The sequence below is a fragment of the Papilio machaon genome, chromosome 2 (assembly GCF_912999745.1).
Source record: "Papilio machaon chromosome 2, ilPapMach1.1, whole genome shotgun sequence".
Taxonomy (NCBI): domain Eukaryota; kingdom Metazoa; phylum Arthropoda; class Insecta; order Lepidoptera; family Papilionidae; genus Papilio; species Papilio machaon.
Window position 1 is genome coordinate 6,428,237 of NC_059987.1, and position 16,787 is coordinate 6,445,023.

Genomic DNA, 16,787 nt, shown 5'->3' on the forward strand with positions numbered 1-16,787 from the left:
TCTTGTTTTATTTAATTTTTACATCGACATGTTCTTGTCGAAAGACCCTTTATATATGGCAATTTTTACACCGCCATTAAAGCAAAAAAAAAAATACTTAGTATTTAAAATGAATGATAATGAAAACTATCATCCTTCACCACACTTCAAAGTCTATTTCTAAACTATTAATAAAATATTTTAGGGATACTAAGCATTAAATGAAAAGCAGTATCTGGATAATGCAGGAAAAAAAACACAATTCGCACTCTATATTTTTTATTAACTATCACAAAATTAAAGATCGTAATTCAGTTTGTATGATTTTTTTTTCATAACTTTGTCTTAAATCGTTGAAAGTTTAAAAATTTAAACAAATAAAGATTAAGGTAAAGCAATTAATAAAATCTTTTAAAATAAGACTAGCATCTTTTTTCATTAAAACATTATCTAATTGTTAAAAATCTATTAAAATAAATGCATTGTATTAAAACTATTTCGTTAACGATAACCCTCGCTAATACTAAAAAAAAATTAGGACCTATTTACTATAATTTTTACTAAAATAGATAATATATTTACTAAAACCACTAAAAACTACTAACCTTATTATTTATTAATACTGAAAAAATCTTAACTCAGTAAATGCGTATTTGATCATATCAAACTTACGTACGTTACATTCATTAGTATTTATTTATCATTGTACTTTATATCTACGACTCGCTAGAATCGTAAATCTAAAGATTTATGCGTTACTAAGGACTTGTACGTGATGCGCCTATCTTAAATCCACTAACAAACCGACATCATAATGAGCCTATTAAAATACGTTTGGCAAGACAAATGTACTTCTTAATACATTAAGTTTCGACGTAAACGGAGTCAGTTCGATTATTTATTTCAATATAGTCAATAACTTCCCAGTTGTGTTCGGGTTCTTCTGGTACTTGTGGTGGCAATGCTGCTCTCGCGAGGGGTGTCCCGGCCTCGTTCAATGTGTGGTAAGCTCGCATTGCTGCCTCCTGGTCATCGTTAAAGGATCGCGCTCGAGCATTGAATGGACCCCCTACGTCTTGACTAGGTAAATCCCAAACGTGCCATTGCGGTGTCATTTTGAAATTCTGTTTGGAACACAAGAAAAGGACATATGATTACATATTATTGGTTTCAGTACTTTTTAAATAATTTTCTCTGTTTTCGTCCAAATTTTTTACATGTTTTATAGCAATAGTTAAATAACGAACACATCTTATCGTTACTCAGATGATAGCGTATTAACTTGGTACATGCTTGTTTAATTCTATTAAAAGTAGATAATTGCAGAGAGGGATTGTACGTAATACTCGTAGTATATCATCTCAATTTGTATCTCTAAGTAACAATTGAGATTGTCGTAAAATGCTAGTCATAGCTTTAAATAACCAACGGTAAGCTATATTACATATTACATGTTTAAAGGTCTTATTTAATAATTCACGCATTAGAACGTTTGATGTAGGTAAAGCGCAGGATAAGTTACTTTAAAGGGTCTTTTTGTCAGCCATATTAAGCAAGTGGAGCAAAGCACTCAATCGAGACTACAGATACTGTGAGGCAACAACTAGACTTTAAGATTAAGTTAATAAGCATGTAAATAGTTCGGCAAATTTCTTACGAGTTGAGATGCAATTTAGCAATAGTGAAAGTTAATAAATAAAACTTATATAAAAATATGTAAATTAAAGCAATAAACGTTGATTAATTTTCGGGTCATAACAAGTCCACTAGTATATATTTACTATATTTAATTAATAGTACGTTTGAATGACGTTACGTAATCCGAGAGAGGAAATAAAGTATTATAGAGTGTGCGAATAATTACTACTTCCAGTTTCCATATACGGTGTACGAGTGTCATTGAAGCCATGACAGTAACCGCAGAGTATGCGATCCTCTGGGGCCGGCGTCAGGCGTCGAGCGTCCTTGTTGACTTCCGACGTAAGCCGACGACGCAATAAGCCTACCGATCCGCTACCGACATTTCCGCCAGCTTAAGTTATTACTCAAATTAAAGTTAACGCAATTCGTATTAATTGCGTTAACTTCGTTAACCCTATAGGAAGGTAATCGAGATAAGATTTAAAAATCAGGCTTCTATTTGTTTTTAAATATTTTAAAATCCAAGAATTGTTTTATCATCTTTTCGCTTTACTGCGTTGAAAATGTTTAGCGCAAAAAACCAAGAAGGTTTTTTTGTGCAAACTTCACCAACGGCAAATTATTTGCGTTGAACTCTTTTCTATATGTAAAATTTCGTTGTAACTTACTACCAATTTCAAAATTACTATATACATATAAAACTGTATTTTACCTTGAAAATAGGACGAGAATTCTTCTAGGAAATTCTAAAGTTATATAATCGAGGAAAGTATGCAGTCACGATTCGTATTCGTCAAACTGACACGATAAATGACCAATATTCTTCGATCACGACGCTACTACTTAGCACGCTACGTCACAACACGACATTAATTTATCACGGTCCAATTTAAACGTCCTGATAAATAATGACAAATTAGCGGATAACACCAGCAAACGGGAGAGATCACGGCGTTAAAAAATAATTACGACTGCACCGGTGACGCACGACCAGAAGTCATAAAACCGACGCTGCTCTGTTTGATGGACTAACAGACAACAATCGGTCTTGTTGTGCATCCACCGGTTTACATTTACGTGTTTATTGCTTATCTAATCATAAACAATCTTCATTGGAAATATTTTTAATTTTTAATAATTAATAAATTTACAATTTACAACAGACAAAATTTTATAACCATAGGAAAAAAAATTAATGATATAGGTTAATTCCCAGTGCTATTGTTTCAAGCAACTCATAATTGTCGCTTGTCACTCAAAATGTTGACAGTCCATAGTCAAATAGTGTTCATGTTCTATTTCAACATACTTTGTCTATTCCTTCCCATCGGAGTTTACTAATAGGGTAGCTTAGCTCTTAGTTTAGCATTGTACTTGACTTGTTATTTTTTAATGTTATCATGTGGTCCACATGCAAATTGCACGTGCGGACCAAAAAACAAGATAACAAAAATGCGGACAGATTTAAGGCATCATTAGGTTTAGCTTGTTTTAGCTAAGATAACGGATGATTAGTACAAGACTTAATTGTATTAAGGCACATTCACACTAAAGATGCTGCCTGTGAGAACATTTTAATTTTATTTTCGCTTCTAAACTATTCTTCGTAGCGTAATGTAGGACTCATTCAGTTGATTTTTCCTAGTTTATTTATTTGTTAAATAAACTCATATTCATGAATTGTTTTTTTTTATATAGTGCGCTTAACCTCTGAAATCCAGTGTAAGAAGTGTCATGATGTTCGGATGTACATCGACGGTGAGATAACATCATAATTTCACTAATGCAAACAAAACATTTTAAATTGAATTATAAAATTAGCTAAGATGAAATGTTAACCGTCAATATATTTATTTGTAATGCCACCCATTTATTCAGAATGTACGCCTTCATTGTGAATTGACCTTTACTGAGTCATTCGCTGTAGCCGCTTGTCTGTGTGAGCCCTTACATAGTACCGTGTTATCTAGCTGCAGTAGTGTTTATGGCCCCGGTGATTGAATAGAGCACGTGAGCTGACGTATGGATGTCTAACAACAATAGGATTAGGGGCTATTTGATGGCTAAACACACCGCAGTCGAGCCACGAACAATTCACTCTCAATCCGTCTCATTAAATGCGACATTCACTGATAACATGTTACGCGGCCTTACCCGTAACCTTTACTTACATTATGTACAATTTTCCAACTTTTCATAGAGGCTTTAGGAAGATTTGCCTACTCTTCGCTTCACGTAACTTTAGTGGTATAAAAATTTATCTCACATTATTCCCATAAAACACATTTGAGACAAGATAAAAACATTAATTTCGACCTTTGGAGATCTAGCCTTAGATCTTGGGAGACCTAAGAGATCTACAAAATGGTTTCTGAAATATTTACCGTACTTACCAGCTACAACACACTCTTTTGTATAATTGGTTACACTTACCTCGGGCAAACAGTGGTGTTGTTGGCAGAAGTAGTCATTGGATCCGTCGTTATGACACCAGGTGCCGTCGGGGAAGTAAGGGTCGAGGCCGGCAGCATTCAGCTCGACACGGGGCGCGTAGAAACCCCCGCCGGCCGCGCGACGGCAGAAGATCGCGCACCCCATCCACATACGAGCTATACATGTTAACATTATCATTGTAATTAAAATGAACCCAAATGTTATAAGATCGTAAAACACCACGACATGACATGATATGACGACATGATATTTAAAAATGTATTAAATATTTAATCAGCGTTATCCAGAAATCCCAACAGCTAAAATACTAAAGAGGTTAAATACTAAATACTACGACCCTCTGCGCTGTGTCTCTCCAAACTCAATGTTGGTGTAAATGCCTCAACAAAGCAAAGAGCGACAAGTCATCGAAAGAAGTGAATTCACGTACACGGCGACTCACGTAAGTGGCTAAGATGTATAATGTCTCACAGAAATTATCATTCTAGCTCAACATAGAGGTAACATATATCTAATTAAATGGTATTATTTCAAATGATGTTTATTATTTTAATTTTATAAAAAAAATGTGGATGTAACGAACACTGATCGTGCGGCGCCTGCAGTCCGCCGCCGCGTGCGTCGAGCGCGGGGAGGCGCGCCGCGTACTCGCCGCAGCGCCGCGCCGCGTACTCGTTCGCACTCACACGTCTCTTCTTGCCGCACACCTGGACATTGCATCTCTTGACAAAGTTCAACATCACACGGGGACGTCGAATCGCAGCTATACTTACGTTTTGTTGCATTAATTTTATTATTAGGTAGTTTATTTTATTTTATACGTAGTGTTTTATTTTGTGTAATATTATGACGATTCTTGCAAACAATTAGAAGGATATAGTTAGATTTAGACAGTTTATTTTTTCATTTCAGATAAATCTAAATATGATTGTTTAAACCTTAGTATCATCACAGAGCGAGACTTCGTAAGCGGCACCCTCGCAGACGCCGCCCGTGCTGCACGAGCGGCGCCGCTCCAGCGCACCGCGTGCCCGCAGCGTGCAGCCCGACCGGCAGACACCCGCCTGCCATGCGCCCCAGCCCCCCGCACCCATCGCACCCCCCGCGCTCCCTGCGCCCCCCGAGCCCCCCGGCACCGGGCTGTCCGCTGCCGGCAATTGCTCCGTCGCTACGCACTCACCGCCTTGACACCACTACACATTTACAAAAAAATAAATAAATAAGAAACGAATTTGAATTTCTAAAATATAAATCACTTTATTTAAATGTACTATTTTTAAATAGCGTATTGGAACAGACTTAATCTTGATACGTATCTGGAAAACCAAAGGTAGGAAGTAGGTAACAACTACATCGATAAATTTCTTGTAACTACTTCCAGTTTATAAACCTTTCCTTGGCCAAATATTATAGTCATACCGGGTTCTTTTTCTGTGCAAGTGTGAATTGTATTATGGTGTCTGCAATAAGAACGAGCATATGCACCTTGCGCAGTCCACATGGCGTGCCGGGCAGCGCGGGGCCGGCGTAGTAGAAGCCGAGGCGGTGCGGCGAGCGGCACGTGAGCTGTGCGCACTGCGCCGCGCCAGCTCCGCCTGCGCCGCCTGCACCGCCCTCCAACACCGGCGCCGCGTCCACATCGCGCAGCAACACCTGCAGCAAATAAACAAATACATAGCATTTATACAAAGTTAACAACGCGAACATTAAAGTAATAATAATTAGAAATAAGATATAATTGTCAGCATTTCAAAATTGATTAAATAAATTATTAGCATATTAGAGTTGTGATGATAGTATGTAACAAATTTTGTAATAATTTTCTTTTACTTAAAATAAAGAAATAAGCACAGGTGGGCACAGTTAATCGAAAAGTTAACTTCGTTAATCGTTAATTCGTTAATTAAAAAATTAACTTCGTTAATCGTTAAAGCGTTAAATTCTCGAAAATTTAACGCAAGTTAAAGTTAATCGTTAACAGTTAACCATACCAAAATTATACATACTAATTTCACACTTTTGTGGCGATACTTGTTTAAAATAGTAATTTGGCTATACATTCTATAACACATTAGTATTAGAGACAAGTATGAATGCATTATAGTATATTTCATTACGAGTGCGGAAAGCCTGTCATTGCAAAGAGTTCCGACAAATGTCTACCCGAGCCGAGGAGCAGTCGAAGGTGAGTGTTGACAGTTGGAATAAGTTACAATGAAGGTTCCGCACTTCTACTGACCAACTATTTTTGATACAGTTGCGAAAAAGTGAAGCAATTTAATAGAATAATAAAAACAATAAACTCGACTAACTAAAATGTTTGGAAAATGGCGCCAACCGTAAAAGAAAACAGAGATTTTTTTGTTTTCTTCACCCATTCTGGGTAGGCAAAGGGAACTATGCCCAAACAGCCAAGTCTTCAGTAGATTATTTTTAATGATATGAAATGAAAATTAAATTTAATGAGATGAAATAAAATGAAACCTAACCTAATTCATTGAATCGAATCATTAAATCTGATGTTGTAAGAAATTAGGAGCTTCTTTTTAGAAATATTTGCATGAATCATAAAAACTTCAATGATATTTTTTTTTTTTAAAACTTCGTGGTTGGTTTTTCTTTTTAACAGACATTATTTTGACAGTTGGGAAAGAGAACGCACGAGTTTGGAAAAGCTAAAGAAAAAGCACGAGCAAAAAAGTGTTTTAATACAGTTGCTCAAAAAGTGGCGTATTGCAGGGACGAAGAGCGTTCGGAATGTGGGATTACTATAGACTATAGATACTCGATATACTCGTGCTTTTATATACTCGTAATGAAATATACTATTTCGAACCTTCTTTAATTTTGTCCTGTTGGTCACGTCTTTCCCGGACGCTCTGATGCATCACACTTGCACGCAAACTTCACATATATCAATTATCAACTCGTTCGTTCACCATTCGAGTCGCCGACAGTCGCCCAACATAGTTGAATTTACGAGCGTGGTGAAGCTCGTAATTTAAACAAAATGACAGTACGTCTATAAGTTTCTAATTTAACGATTAACGGACTTTTATTAACGGAAGTTGAGTTTAACGGAAGTTAACGAAAGCGTTAACACTTTTTGAAGTTAACTTAAAAGTTAATCCGTTAAGCAAAATGTTAACTTCGTTAATTAACGATTAACGGATTAACGAGTTAATGCCCAGCTCTGGAAATAAGGGTACCCAAAGTCTCTCTCGCCTGATCCACGTGTCAGGAGTACGATAGGGCGGAATAGTGCCGCCCATAATTGAAAAATATAGCGAACATGTCTTTGTTCGGTGTAAATTATGTCTCATCATAATTTTGAAATCGTTATCAGTTTAGATAGTACGAGTATGTAGAAATTACTACCTCACACTGTTTCTTAGCGTCCCACACAATCCCCGGGGCGCCGCCGAAGCGCTCGTGATGGAGCTGTTCAGGTATATCTTCGTCGTCGTCTGAGCCGTCTAACAGGCATGTTGCCCATCTGAAAATAAGTAAAAATATTAAGCAGATAAGAAGTGAAATAGTATTGTAGAGTTGTTGGAATTGTAGGAGGCATTTTGGTATTTTCCGTGGATCAGTACTATTTTGTTGATTTGGATAAAATTGTCTGAAATTGAGAACTAAATTGACTTCTTCCGTGTTTGCATCACATCTCTTCAACGACATTTCATGAAGTGACGAGGTTCAATGACGTCGGACCTTCCTTAAAGCAGTGTAGTACTTATGTATATGCTTAAAGTGGTAGTTGTGGAAGCAATGCAACTTGTGTATCTTACTGAAGGTCTGCGGCGACCTTGGCGCTGCAGCGGGACCAGGAAGCCTCGCCGTGAGTGCCCCGCGAAGGCGACATTATGTAGCCATCGCGCGCGCACGCGTTGCCCGTACCGTCGTGGTGCATGCCCAGACTGCAACATAACAATACTAATAAATACTATACAAAATAGAACAACATTTGTGCATGAGGCTTGATTTTTATAGTCAATACCCTAACCTACAAATTTGCTATGAAAAAATGATCAGGGGAAAAACATAAAATAAACCGACTTGTGTCCTATCTCATGAGCGAGTATGTAAACGGAGGTGAACCCGGCGGAGGGGTAGGGGCGGCCGAGCTGGTCGCTGGCCCCGAACTCGGAGACGACGCAGGCGTGCGCCGGCAGACACACGCCGCCCACCGGCGCCAGGCCCATCGTCACTCCGTTACGGCGACCGCCTTCCTCCGAGTAAAAGTCTAACCTGTAAATAAAATAAAATTGTTCGTGTTCATTTCCTGAAGACATTTTTGCACATAAAAAGTTCTTAATTTAGCTGACAAAATTTTAACGGATATTCAAAAATCTTTTTCGAATAACCATTGATATTTTCGAAAGCCTTACGAAAAGATTATCGAAGCGTTTTTGGAAATCAGCAAGGGAGTGGAAATGTTGAAGATAGATGAAAGAAAGCCTTATTTATTAAAATATAAACATATATTTACCCGGATAGCAAAAGTGCCATATCCCAATGCTGAGGATCGTCATCGTCGTCGACATTGAGCGACTTTTGGTACGCGCAGAATGAGTCGAGCAGTCGCCCTCTCTCGGCGTGCGGCGGTAACTCGCTGGGTTGTGATCGCAACAGTGTCAGCCGCACCAGCGACAGCTGGATCCTGGTTCCCAATGAAGCATGGTGGTATAAAGCTTGGACCTGAAGTGATTGCAAAATCTTATTAATCTCAGTAATATGGCGAGACAAACAATTCTCTTTTCAATTGTTTGGTATGTGTGACCGATTTATTCACTTTATTAAAACTTACTCCATTGATGTATGCCAGTAGCATATCGCGTAGATCACTTTCATTGTGGTTAAGGAAGGGATAGAAGAGTTTGTAGCCGGCTTCGTCTAGGAACAGGGCTATTTCTATAGTGTACTTGGAGGGTAAGTTGGCGTGCACCCGAGGCTGGCGCGGACGCCGCACTCGCGGGCGAATGTACTGCGCATCCCCGGCTGAGGCGGGGGGCGGGGGCGTGCGCCGGATCACGTGGGCTCGGCGCCCGCCGCCATCTTGTGCACGACCCGCGCCGTACGGCAAAGGTCGTACTTCGTATGTCGAATTATCAGTCACAATTAATCCATGCTGAAATTAGAGATTAATTTCTTATTAGAATGAAGATTATTTACAAAGTACGAGACTCGACTTTGTTTTTACATAGGTGTTGTTATAGTTTATTCAAACTGTATTTTACCTTTATTTAGTATGGTATTCAATAACACACACGTGGGTTAGACCGTGTTGAGATTGAAAACTGATTACCCTTATTAATCTTACTTTAATTAGGCAATTGTTAATTTTCTATTTGTATTAAGTGTACATGTATAAAATTATACTAACAAGCGCATGATCTTTACAAGCAGAAAACGCGGCGACAGTGTTAGGTCCGGCGTGCAGGTAATGGCAGGATGTGTCGATGGACGACAGAGGCGCCTCTTCGCCTTTCTCTGACCACACTGCAAACTGTGGCGACACAAGCCGGCGGTTGGGTAGCAATCGCAGGTCAAAGCTTCTGTAACGTAAACATTTACATGTTTATTCAAAAATTAATCAAATGTTCGTTAAACATTTCGTTTAGACAGGAAACACCCTCTCAGAAACTCAGAATGAAATCGTTTACTTTAATGGCAAATTTATAACATGAGCATTACATAGCTTAAATATATATCAAAGTTTTATTTTGTTTCGTGTGCTTTACATCGTATTTATTTGAGTATTCGTACTGAAATAACAAGGCCTTTTGTCAGTCTAAGCTTTGTAGACCAATTTAGATCAATTAGCTAACCCAAACGTAGACAATAAATTGAAACTGGACAATTAATCCCTCAACATTTTATTTCACAGTTCTATTTATAACACAACATTGTATGATTTGTATAGAGAACATTTAAATGCACTGAATCAACTGGTAAAGGATTAAAAGATGACTAAATATAAATGTGTGTCAATAGAAACTAATATTTGATAGTAGAATAGTCTCTTCATACATTACTAAAGCAGATGACTACTATCATATTATATCTCGACCATCTGAAACGGATCCACGCATAATTGTTATCTACTTATGTTCATAATCAGATGTTATCTGATCAGATGTAATGTGTTATTCCTAACTAAAAAAATATATGTTTTGCGGGTCAATATATCCTGATATAATCATTCCATATTTTAAGGAGTATTCAAAACGCTAACAAAACATATATGCTTAACTTACAGATATACAGGATAATTAAAGCAAAACATAAAAAGAAATGGAAGCGAATTTAATAAGTAGATTTATTAACCTCAAAACATTTTAATCTGTGAGATTTTTCGAAGATATGTGTTAACTATAACCACTTTTGGACACTTCAAACATTGAAAATTTATATAAATGTGCCGTGCAAATATTATAGGATAGTAAATCTGGCTTACTCTCGCTTAAAAAGTTAACACTTAGCTTTGGACTTAATGCTACTAATTGAAGTGCTAAGAAGTTTGCTTTAAGAGTTGACATTTTATTGAGAGAGTTGATTTTAACTTCAATATATTCGGCTACACGAGAGACTCAAAAAATAAGATTCGAATAAATAAATTTTTAAACTTCCAGTAACCAGTCCTTTTGCAATGAGGGAATCACTCGAAAATGTTTTCAGGCAATATCTTAATCAGAGCTAGTCGCTAACTATAAATATTTTTATTCATCCACTGTATGACTTACCTTTATCTATAATCTATATGTAAAGCGTATATTTGCAATATAAGTAAAATTACTGTGGATTTCCACTGCAACTTTATTTGATACATGTTGCTCTATCTCTGTTGTATCAAAGATGATGTGATGAATGATAATATGTTTTGCATGATTGTGTGCAGTGGAAAAATAGGTTTATGAGATTGAAACCAACCACACAATGTTTCACGTTTATCGAAGTCATGTATGCATAAGATTTTTGTAACCTTCCCCTTGCTACCTAATGAATAAAGTCAACGGACAGGATCCACTTTATCAATAAATAAATAAAGATAAATTTTATCAGATCCGGAAATTCCGAGTTTTTGTTTGAAACCAAATACAAATAAAAAACCAAAACATTTCCGGTGTAAGAAAACATGATAACATTGCATGTTAGGAAATCGCTAATGTAGTCAAATTTAATAATAATAATAATTTAATATTATGTAATCTTTCGTCTATTATAACGTGATAAGTAACTGACAGTTACTATAAAAACTATCTTAAATCCTAAACAAACTAACAAAAAGAAATACTAAACTCTTTCTTTACAAAAAACTTATAAACACTTTCTGTCGGCGAAATATTTAAACGAAAAATTTGCGTCATCAAACTGAACGGGCAAAAACGCTATACTACGTTATTCATCAGTAAAATGAAGGATCACTTATAAATGAATAGAAAGTGCACAAAAGTAATTAACGAAGAGTACCTACAGAAATCACCAACACTCTTATTTTTTGAGAAACGGAAAAGATAGTTAAAAATCAATTGCTGCAATAATTGTCTAATTTCATAGTCGAAAATGTAATTAAAAGAAATAAATCAGAAGAAATAAAAAGCTCCCGGCAAGGAATACGCAAGAAGGTAAGTAAGTACTTAACATTAACAATTGATTTATAACTTATACTATTTTTTTTTAATAATAAAAATTGCTAAAATACTTGAAAAATTATAAAGTACATTTGGTTGTATTAAAAATATATAGAGCTCCTTTGTGTGCCTCACATTCGCTTATTGTTTTGAAACTTATGCAATATGAATAATAGAAGTTATATAACATAACATAACAGAGCACGGAACTGGGAATTGGAACGCGCCACGAATGGAATTGAAGTCATCTTGTGCGGTTTCAATCAAGTTTAATGTTATTGCAGTTTAATCGTCAATGATTAGTAAAGCAATTTACAATTTATGCGGTCAAACAAAAACACGCGACGTTTGCGGTCGAAATAAGGTATTGTTATATTGCGTAATCTGAATAAAATCTGAGTTTAATTAATTTTTGGGAAAATTTCTAAGATTTTTAACAAGGATTGAGGACAGATTGTCTCTCCTACTTGTATTTTTCGTATTGCGGTAAAAGAAAACACTATTGTAAGAAATAACAAAAACCTATATTTATTTATCTATACCCTTAGTGTGGTCAAAGTTGAAGTTAGAATGTAGGTTAGTAAATTAAGATTAAGTTACAAAAAAACGATTGATCACCGCATCATATACAAGTTACTTTATTCCAGATTTTTCGCCACAAGCGTCGAGACATTGACGACATATTTACTAGGTTTTAGTTTAATAACTCACCGTCCGAAGGCGTCAAACTTGTAGGGCAGCGGCACATCGCGATCATCGCTGCCGTCTGCGGACTGTGCCTCGCGTGGCAGCAGCGCTGGCAAGTACACCAGTTGCATGTCCGCGTCCCCCGCATCCTGCCCCTCAAACCAGCCCTGTAACGGCAGGATCTCCTGACGAGACAAAGCAATCAGTAAAGATTATTTATTTGATATTCTCGCACGTATTCTGTCACGTCAGGATTATTTTGACTTTAGCTAAAGTTTAAATCTAGTACGAACTAATAAGTGAAAATGTCAAAACAACACAACAAATACAACATTTCGCCCCACACTGTGAGCCTTTGCTAATAAAAAAATAAACGATAGACTAAAATCCTGGCCGAGTAGAAAATATTTTATTGCTGTGTAAATTCCGTATAGCTCGTACATAACATTATAAAAACAATCGAAGTATGTTAAGTGGTAAGTAATGACCGCGCTAAAGCAAACGTTATATCTAGCTCAGACGAAAAGTGAGTTTATGATGAGGCAGAGTGTACGACTTTACGGCGGGGCTTGTGACAATACAATCGATCTAGGTATCAGGAACACTTCGGCAGTCGGTGAGATGATGAATGCTTTGCCGATCGAGGTCGCTGCTGGTGACATGACATGGGTGCCCGCGCGGCGTGGGCGCAAATACATTGTCGAGACCTTCATCGCATTCCCACGCTACTTTATTGTTTCAATTAATGAGTACACTTTCATTAATAGCTTAATTCTCAAATATTATCAAACAAGCGCTGTATAAAAATATTTTGTTCCATCGTTTGTATAGAACATTTTTAAATAAATCTCCGGCTTTCGCCGTATTGAGATTATATAGTATTCAAAAGGAATAGTAGTCCAGGAAACAGAAACTGGTCAAGTGTTACAAAAAGATAATTCTGCGCGTATCACATATAAAAAGAAGGAAAAAGTTTGAATTTCTTTTCTGTGTTTTATACTCAACCGACAAACTAATACCTACCTAGCTATTAAAAGTGTACATTTAAGAAGAATCACGACTTCTTTAACGTTTATCAAGGAAAATAAAAAACTACAGATATGAACCTGGAAAGTCCTTAATGTTTCGCGGAAATAAATTTAGAAACTTCGATATAATTATTTATTGGTAGAGTGAAATTTCGTGGAACAAATTTGCTTTTATTCTCAGCAGTAAATGAGAAAAAAAAAGGATGATTGATGAATCACTCGCCACTGCGTACACCTGACGGCTAATTGTAACAAGGCTTATCTCGCAGTGGACGTCGATGGGTTTGTTGGTGGACACCGATCGCCGACCTTGTTAGATAGCGCGAGAGAAACCGAGACATCAGGTGACTCAGACCAGTATAGGCACCACATTAGCGGACGCTAGTGAAGTAAAGGGGAAAGTAAAACGTAGAACAACTATTTGTTTTACCATAACGGACATGTGACAATAGCTTCCTAACATTACTCGAGTGACAAAAATATTTACGTTAAGTTACGGCAGCGTCCAGTTAAGTCATTAAGTTTGGAATTCGAGTGTCCGTGTTAGACGGTCCCGGATGATGAAAGTTAACGATCTTCTCGGTTACAAGCAGCCGAACCTCACGTCCCGACGACACGGCCACAATAAAGAACGTATTGTGAATCATCGAGAGCCGATTGAAAAACTTAAGTACGTGACATTTACGCTTGTGTAACTCGCTACGTGATCGAGTGCGGTAAAGACAAAGTACCATTGTATTACACAATATAATTGCCAAAATAAAATTATAGACTCGACCACACGAAAATTCAAGATTAAGTGAAAGTAATTTTAACAATATTTATACATTTAGAGGTACCGTTTAGCGCTACGTTATCCGCAATGGTTAACCTACAAAAGGAGATATAATTGTTATTGTCGTTTTACAATACAACGTATTAATCCGACGAAATAAAAATGTCACTTATAAGTGTAACAAAATAATTAACCTAAATATGATAATAATTTATGGCTACGTTAATTTTACTTTAATTAAAATGATTGTATTTACGATTTACTCTTAATTACTCTCTTTGAGGTAACAAAAGAATTTTTATGAAACATTGTTTTAATAAAAAGAAAAATATCATCCACTGTATTGTATGATTTGGTACTTTACAAAGTATCGTTACGTGGCCTTTTTTAAAATACCAATGTTAAATAGCCTTTTAATGTTAGTAAGATTAAATGGGCTCTCGTCCAAAACAATGAATTTTATTATCTTCAAAATTTTGGTTACAAAATTAACTTAAATTAAATATTAAATTGATACCTTTATAACTACTCGTACAATTATGCAGAATATTTTCCTTATTTTAAACGTAATTTGAATAATATTTAAATTTGAATGTTAAAAGATTAATTACCATATTTTTGTTTTATTTCCAACTTTAAGATTTTACAAATGCATTTAATTTGTTGAAAAAAAAAAGATTGAGGTTAAACTTTATTGCTTTATGCAATATTACATGTGCATTATTAGTTTGCGAAATGTGTTTTTGTCGAAGAAATATTTAAGACAACAGGAAATGTCTTTGTTTTCTTTGTGCCCGTTACAAACATAATGATTCATGTGCTCACTGAGAACTGGCTGTGTGTTTTTTTTTTTTTTTTTAAAGACTCTCGAACGGATCTTTTTAAAGTAGGTAGGTACAAAGTATTTGATATCTTTGATCTAAATTATAATTGTAAAACTATAAAAACATACTAACAGCAAAAAATCAAGTAGTCGCCATTTATATTAAATTTAAATTATATGCATTAACACCTCACACGTCTAATCTCAATTGGGGTAAGCAGAGATCTTTGCTATTCACCGAACAAAAAACCAAAACCACTAGTCATTGAAACTACTTAGAACTACACTGCACTTTCATCATTGCCATTTTTACTAGACAATTAAAATTTGGACAAGTACTTTATTAAAAGTTGGTTTCCGAGATCGAAATCTCTATATAAAACATATTGTTATCTCTGTTTTGTCAAAGACAATGAGAGGATGACGATTTGTTTTAGTCAGGGATTTTGGTTTCAGAAACCGACGATTAATAGAATATTTGAAATTTTATCATCCTTATAGTTTTCATAAATATATCACAAAATCTAAGTTACTAATCGAGGGTTTCTGAGACTAAAATCTCCGTTTAGGATATTTGTTATCTCTGTTTTGTCAAAGATAATGACAGGTATGACTATAAGATTTATACAGATATTTTGTTCTCAGATACCAACGGTTAGTAATTAATTTGACTGTAATACATTAATTTTTCCAAATACCTATATTTATATATCAATCCATTTTTTACACATCAAACGACAAGTCAAAAACATACATCTAGTAAGATGCATAAATATTTAAAATGCTTACAAATGTATTATCAACACAAATACAAAACAAATTATTTAATGAATAAATAAATTAAAAATACTTAGCATTAAAATAAATAAAATATATAGTATTAAACGTCATAAACCATTAGTATAAAAGCTTGTTAGCACGTCCGCCCGCCCTAGCGGCCATGTATATTGCATACTCACAGGAAAACGCGCAGGCGTAGTGGCGCGTAGCGCGCACAGCAAAACAACGAGCGCGGAGTGACCGCGAGCCATGGCCGCCCTGCCTCCCTCTGACATCACAGCACAGCGCACACGCCACCAGGCGAATCCGCTCACCTCACACGACACAACGCTTATAAACAAGGAAGTATGCAGGTGCTTTGAATATCGGATATGCAGTGATGCGACGCCGCGCCGGAGATTAGAACGCGTACGTATGCCTCGGCCGCTACTGAATGAACATTGCGTGCCCCCGGTGAATACCTTTCGCACCTCCGAGAGAAAGTCGAAGGAAAGTACAGATTTTGGCTGCCGAGTGGCAGCGCCCACGCGCCTCCCCCGACCACCATTGTCGTTTGTCGCACCCGCGGTTCATCCGTCACTCCAGCACCCGTCAATAATCGATCATTAATAAACATAGTCAAGTCAATAAACAAATTATAACACATATAAAATATATAGGCCGCACTAAAAGATAAAATAAAAAATAATCTTAAAAGATGATTTGATTTAATATATGAAATAACACTAATCCCTTAGTAACTAATTAATGACTTAAGTTGCGGCAAAGTAATTAATCAACCTACAATTTTCATCTCATCTACACACCTAGACCTAAGCGAACATTTAAAAACAAATACTAAGATCCAATGAGTTATTGCTATATAATATTCCAGTAGTCTTTACATGAACAAAATATATGTGTACAAATATACCGAATTCTTAAAACATGATATTAAGCACAGGTTGCAAATTATTTGCATATTAAAGGTGTTTCCCACATGCACG

At 36.2% G+C, this 16,787-nt stretch overlaps 1 protein-coding gene across 1 annotated transcript; it reads right to left on the reverse strand.

Annotated features, from left to right (window-relative positions):
• Positions 1 to 589: 589 nt before the first annotated feature.
• LOC106708948 (A disintegrin and metalloproteinase with thrombospondin motifs adt-2) lies at positions 590 to 16,457 on the reverse strand. Its single transcript, XM_045681475.1, has 13 exons — positions 15,981 to 16,457; positions 12,420 to 12,580; positions 9,461 to 9,632; positions 8,885 to 9,205; positions 8,567 to 8,775; positions 8,134 to 8,325; positions 7,866 to 7,994; positions 7,453 to 7,570; positions 5,560 to 5,727; positions 5,013 to 5,267; positions 4,658 to 4,781; positions 4,054 to 4,229; positions 590 to 1,103 (listed from the first exon to the last, which is right to left on the reverse strand). The coding sequence occupies exons 1-13, from the start codon at positions 16,074 to 16,076 to the stop codon at positions 843 to 845; spliced, it is 2,382 nt and encodes a 793-aa protein (XP_045537431.1). The 5' UTR covers positions 16,077 to 16,457; the 3' UTR covers positions 590 to 842.
• Between the last annotated feature and the right edge of the window lie 330 nt (positions 16,458 to 16,787).

Bases quoted from the DNA above. Each gene is read 5' to 3' on its own strand.
- LOC106708948 (XM_045681475.1), bottom strand. From the start codon at position 16,076: ATGTCAGAGGGAGGCAGGGCGGCCATGGCTCGCGGTCACTCCGCGCTC. The intron at 9,206-9,460 runs GTTAGTATAATT...CTCTAATTTCAG, and splicing joins CTTGTAAAGATCATGCGCTT to CATGGATTAATTGTGACTGA. The intron at 7,571-7,865 runs GTAAGATACACA...ACTTATTTTCAG, and splicing joins AAGGTCGCCGCAGACCTTCA to ATGGGCAACATGCCTGTTAG.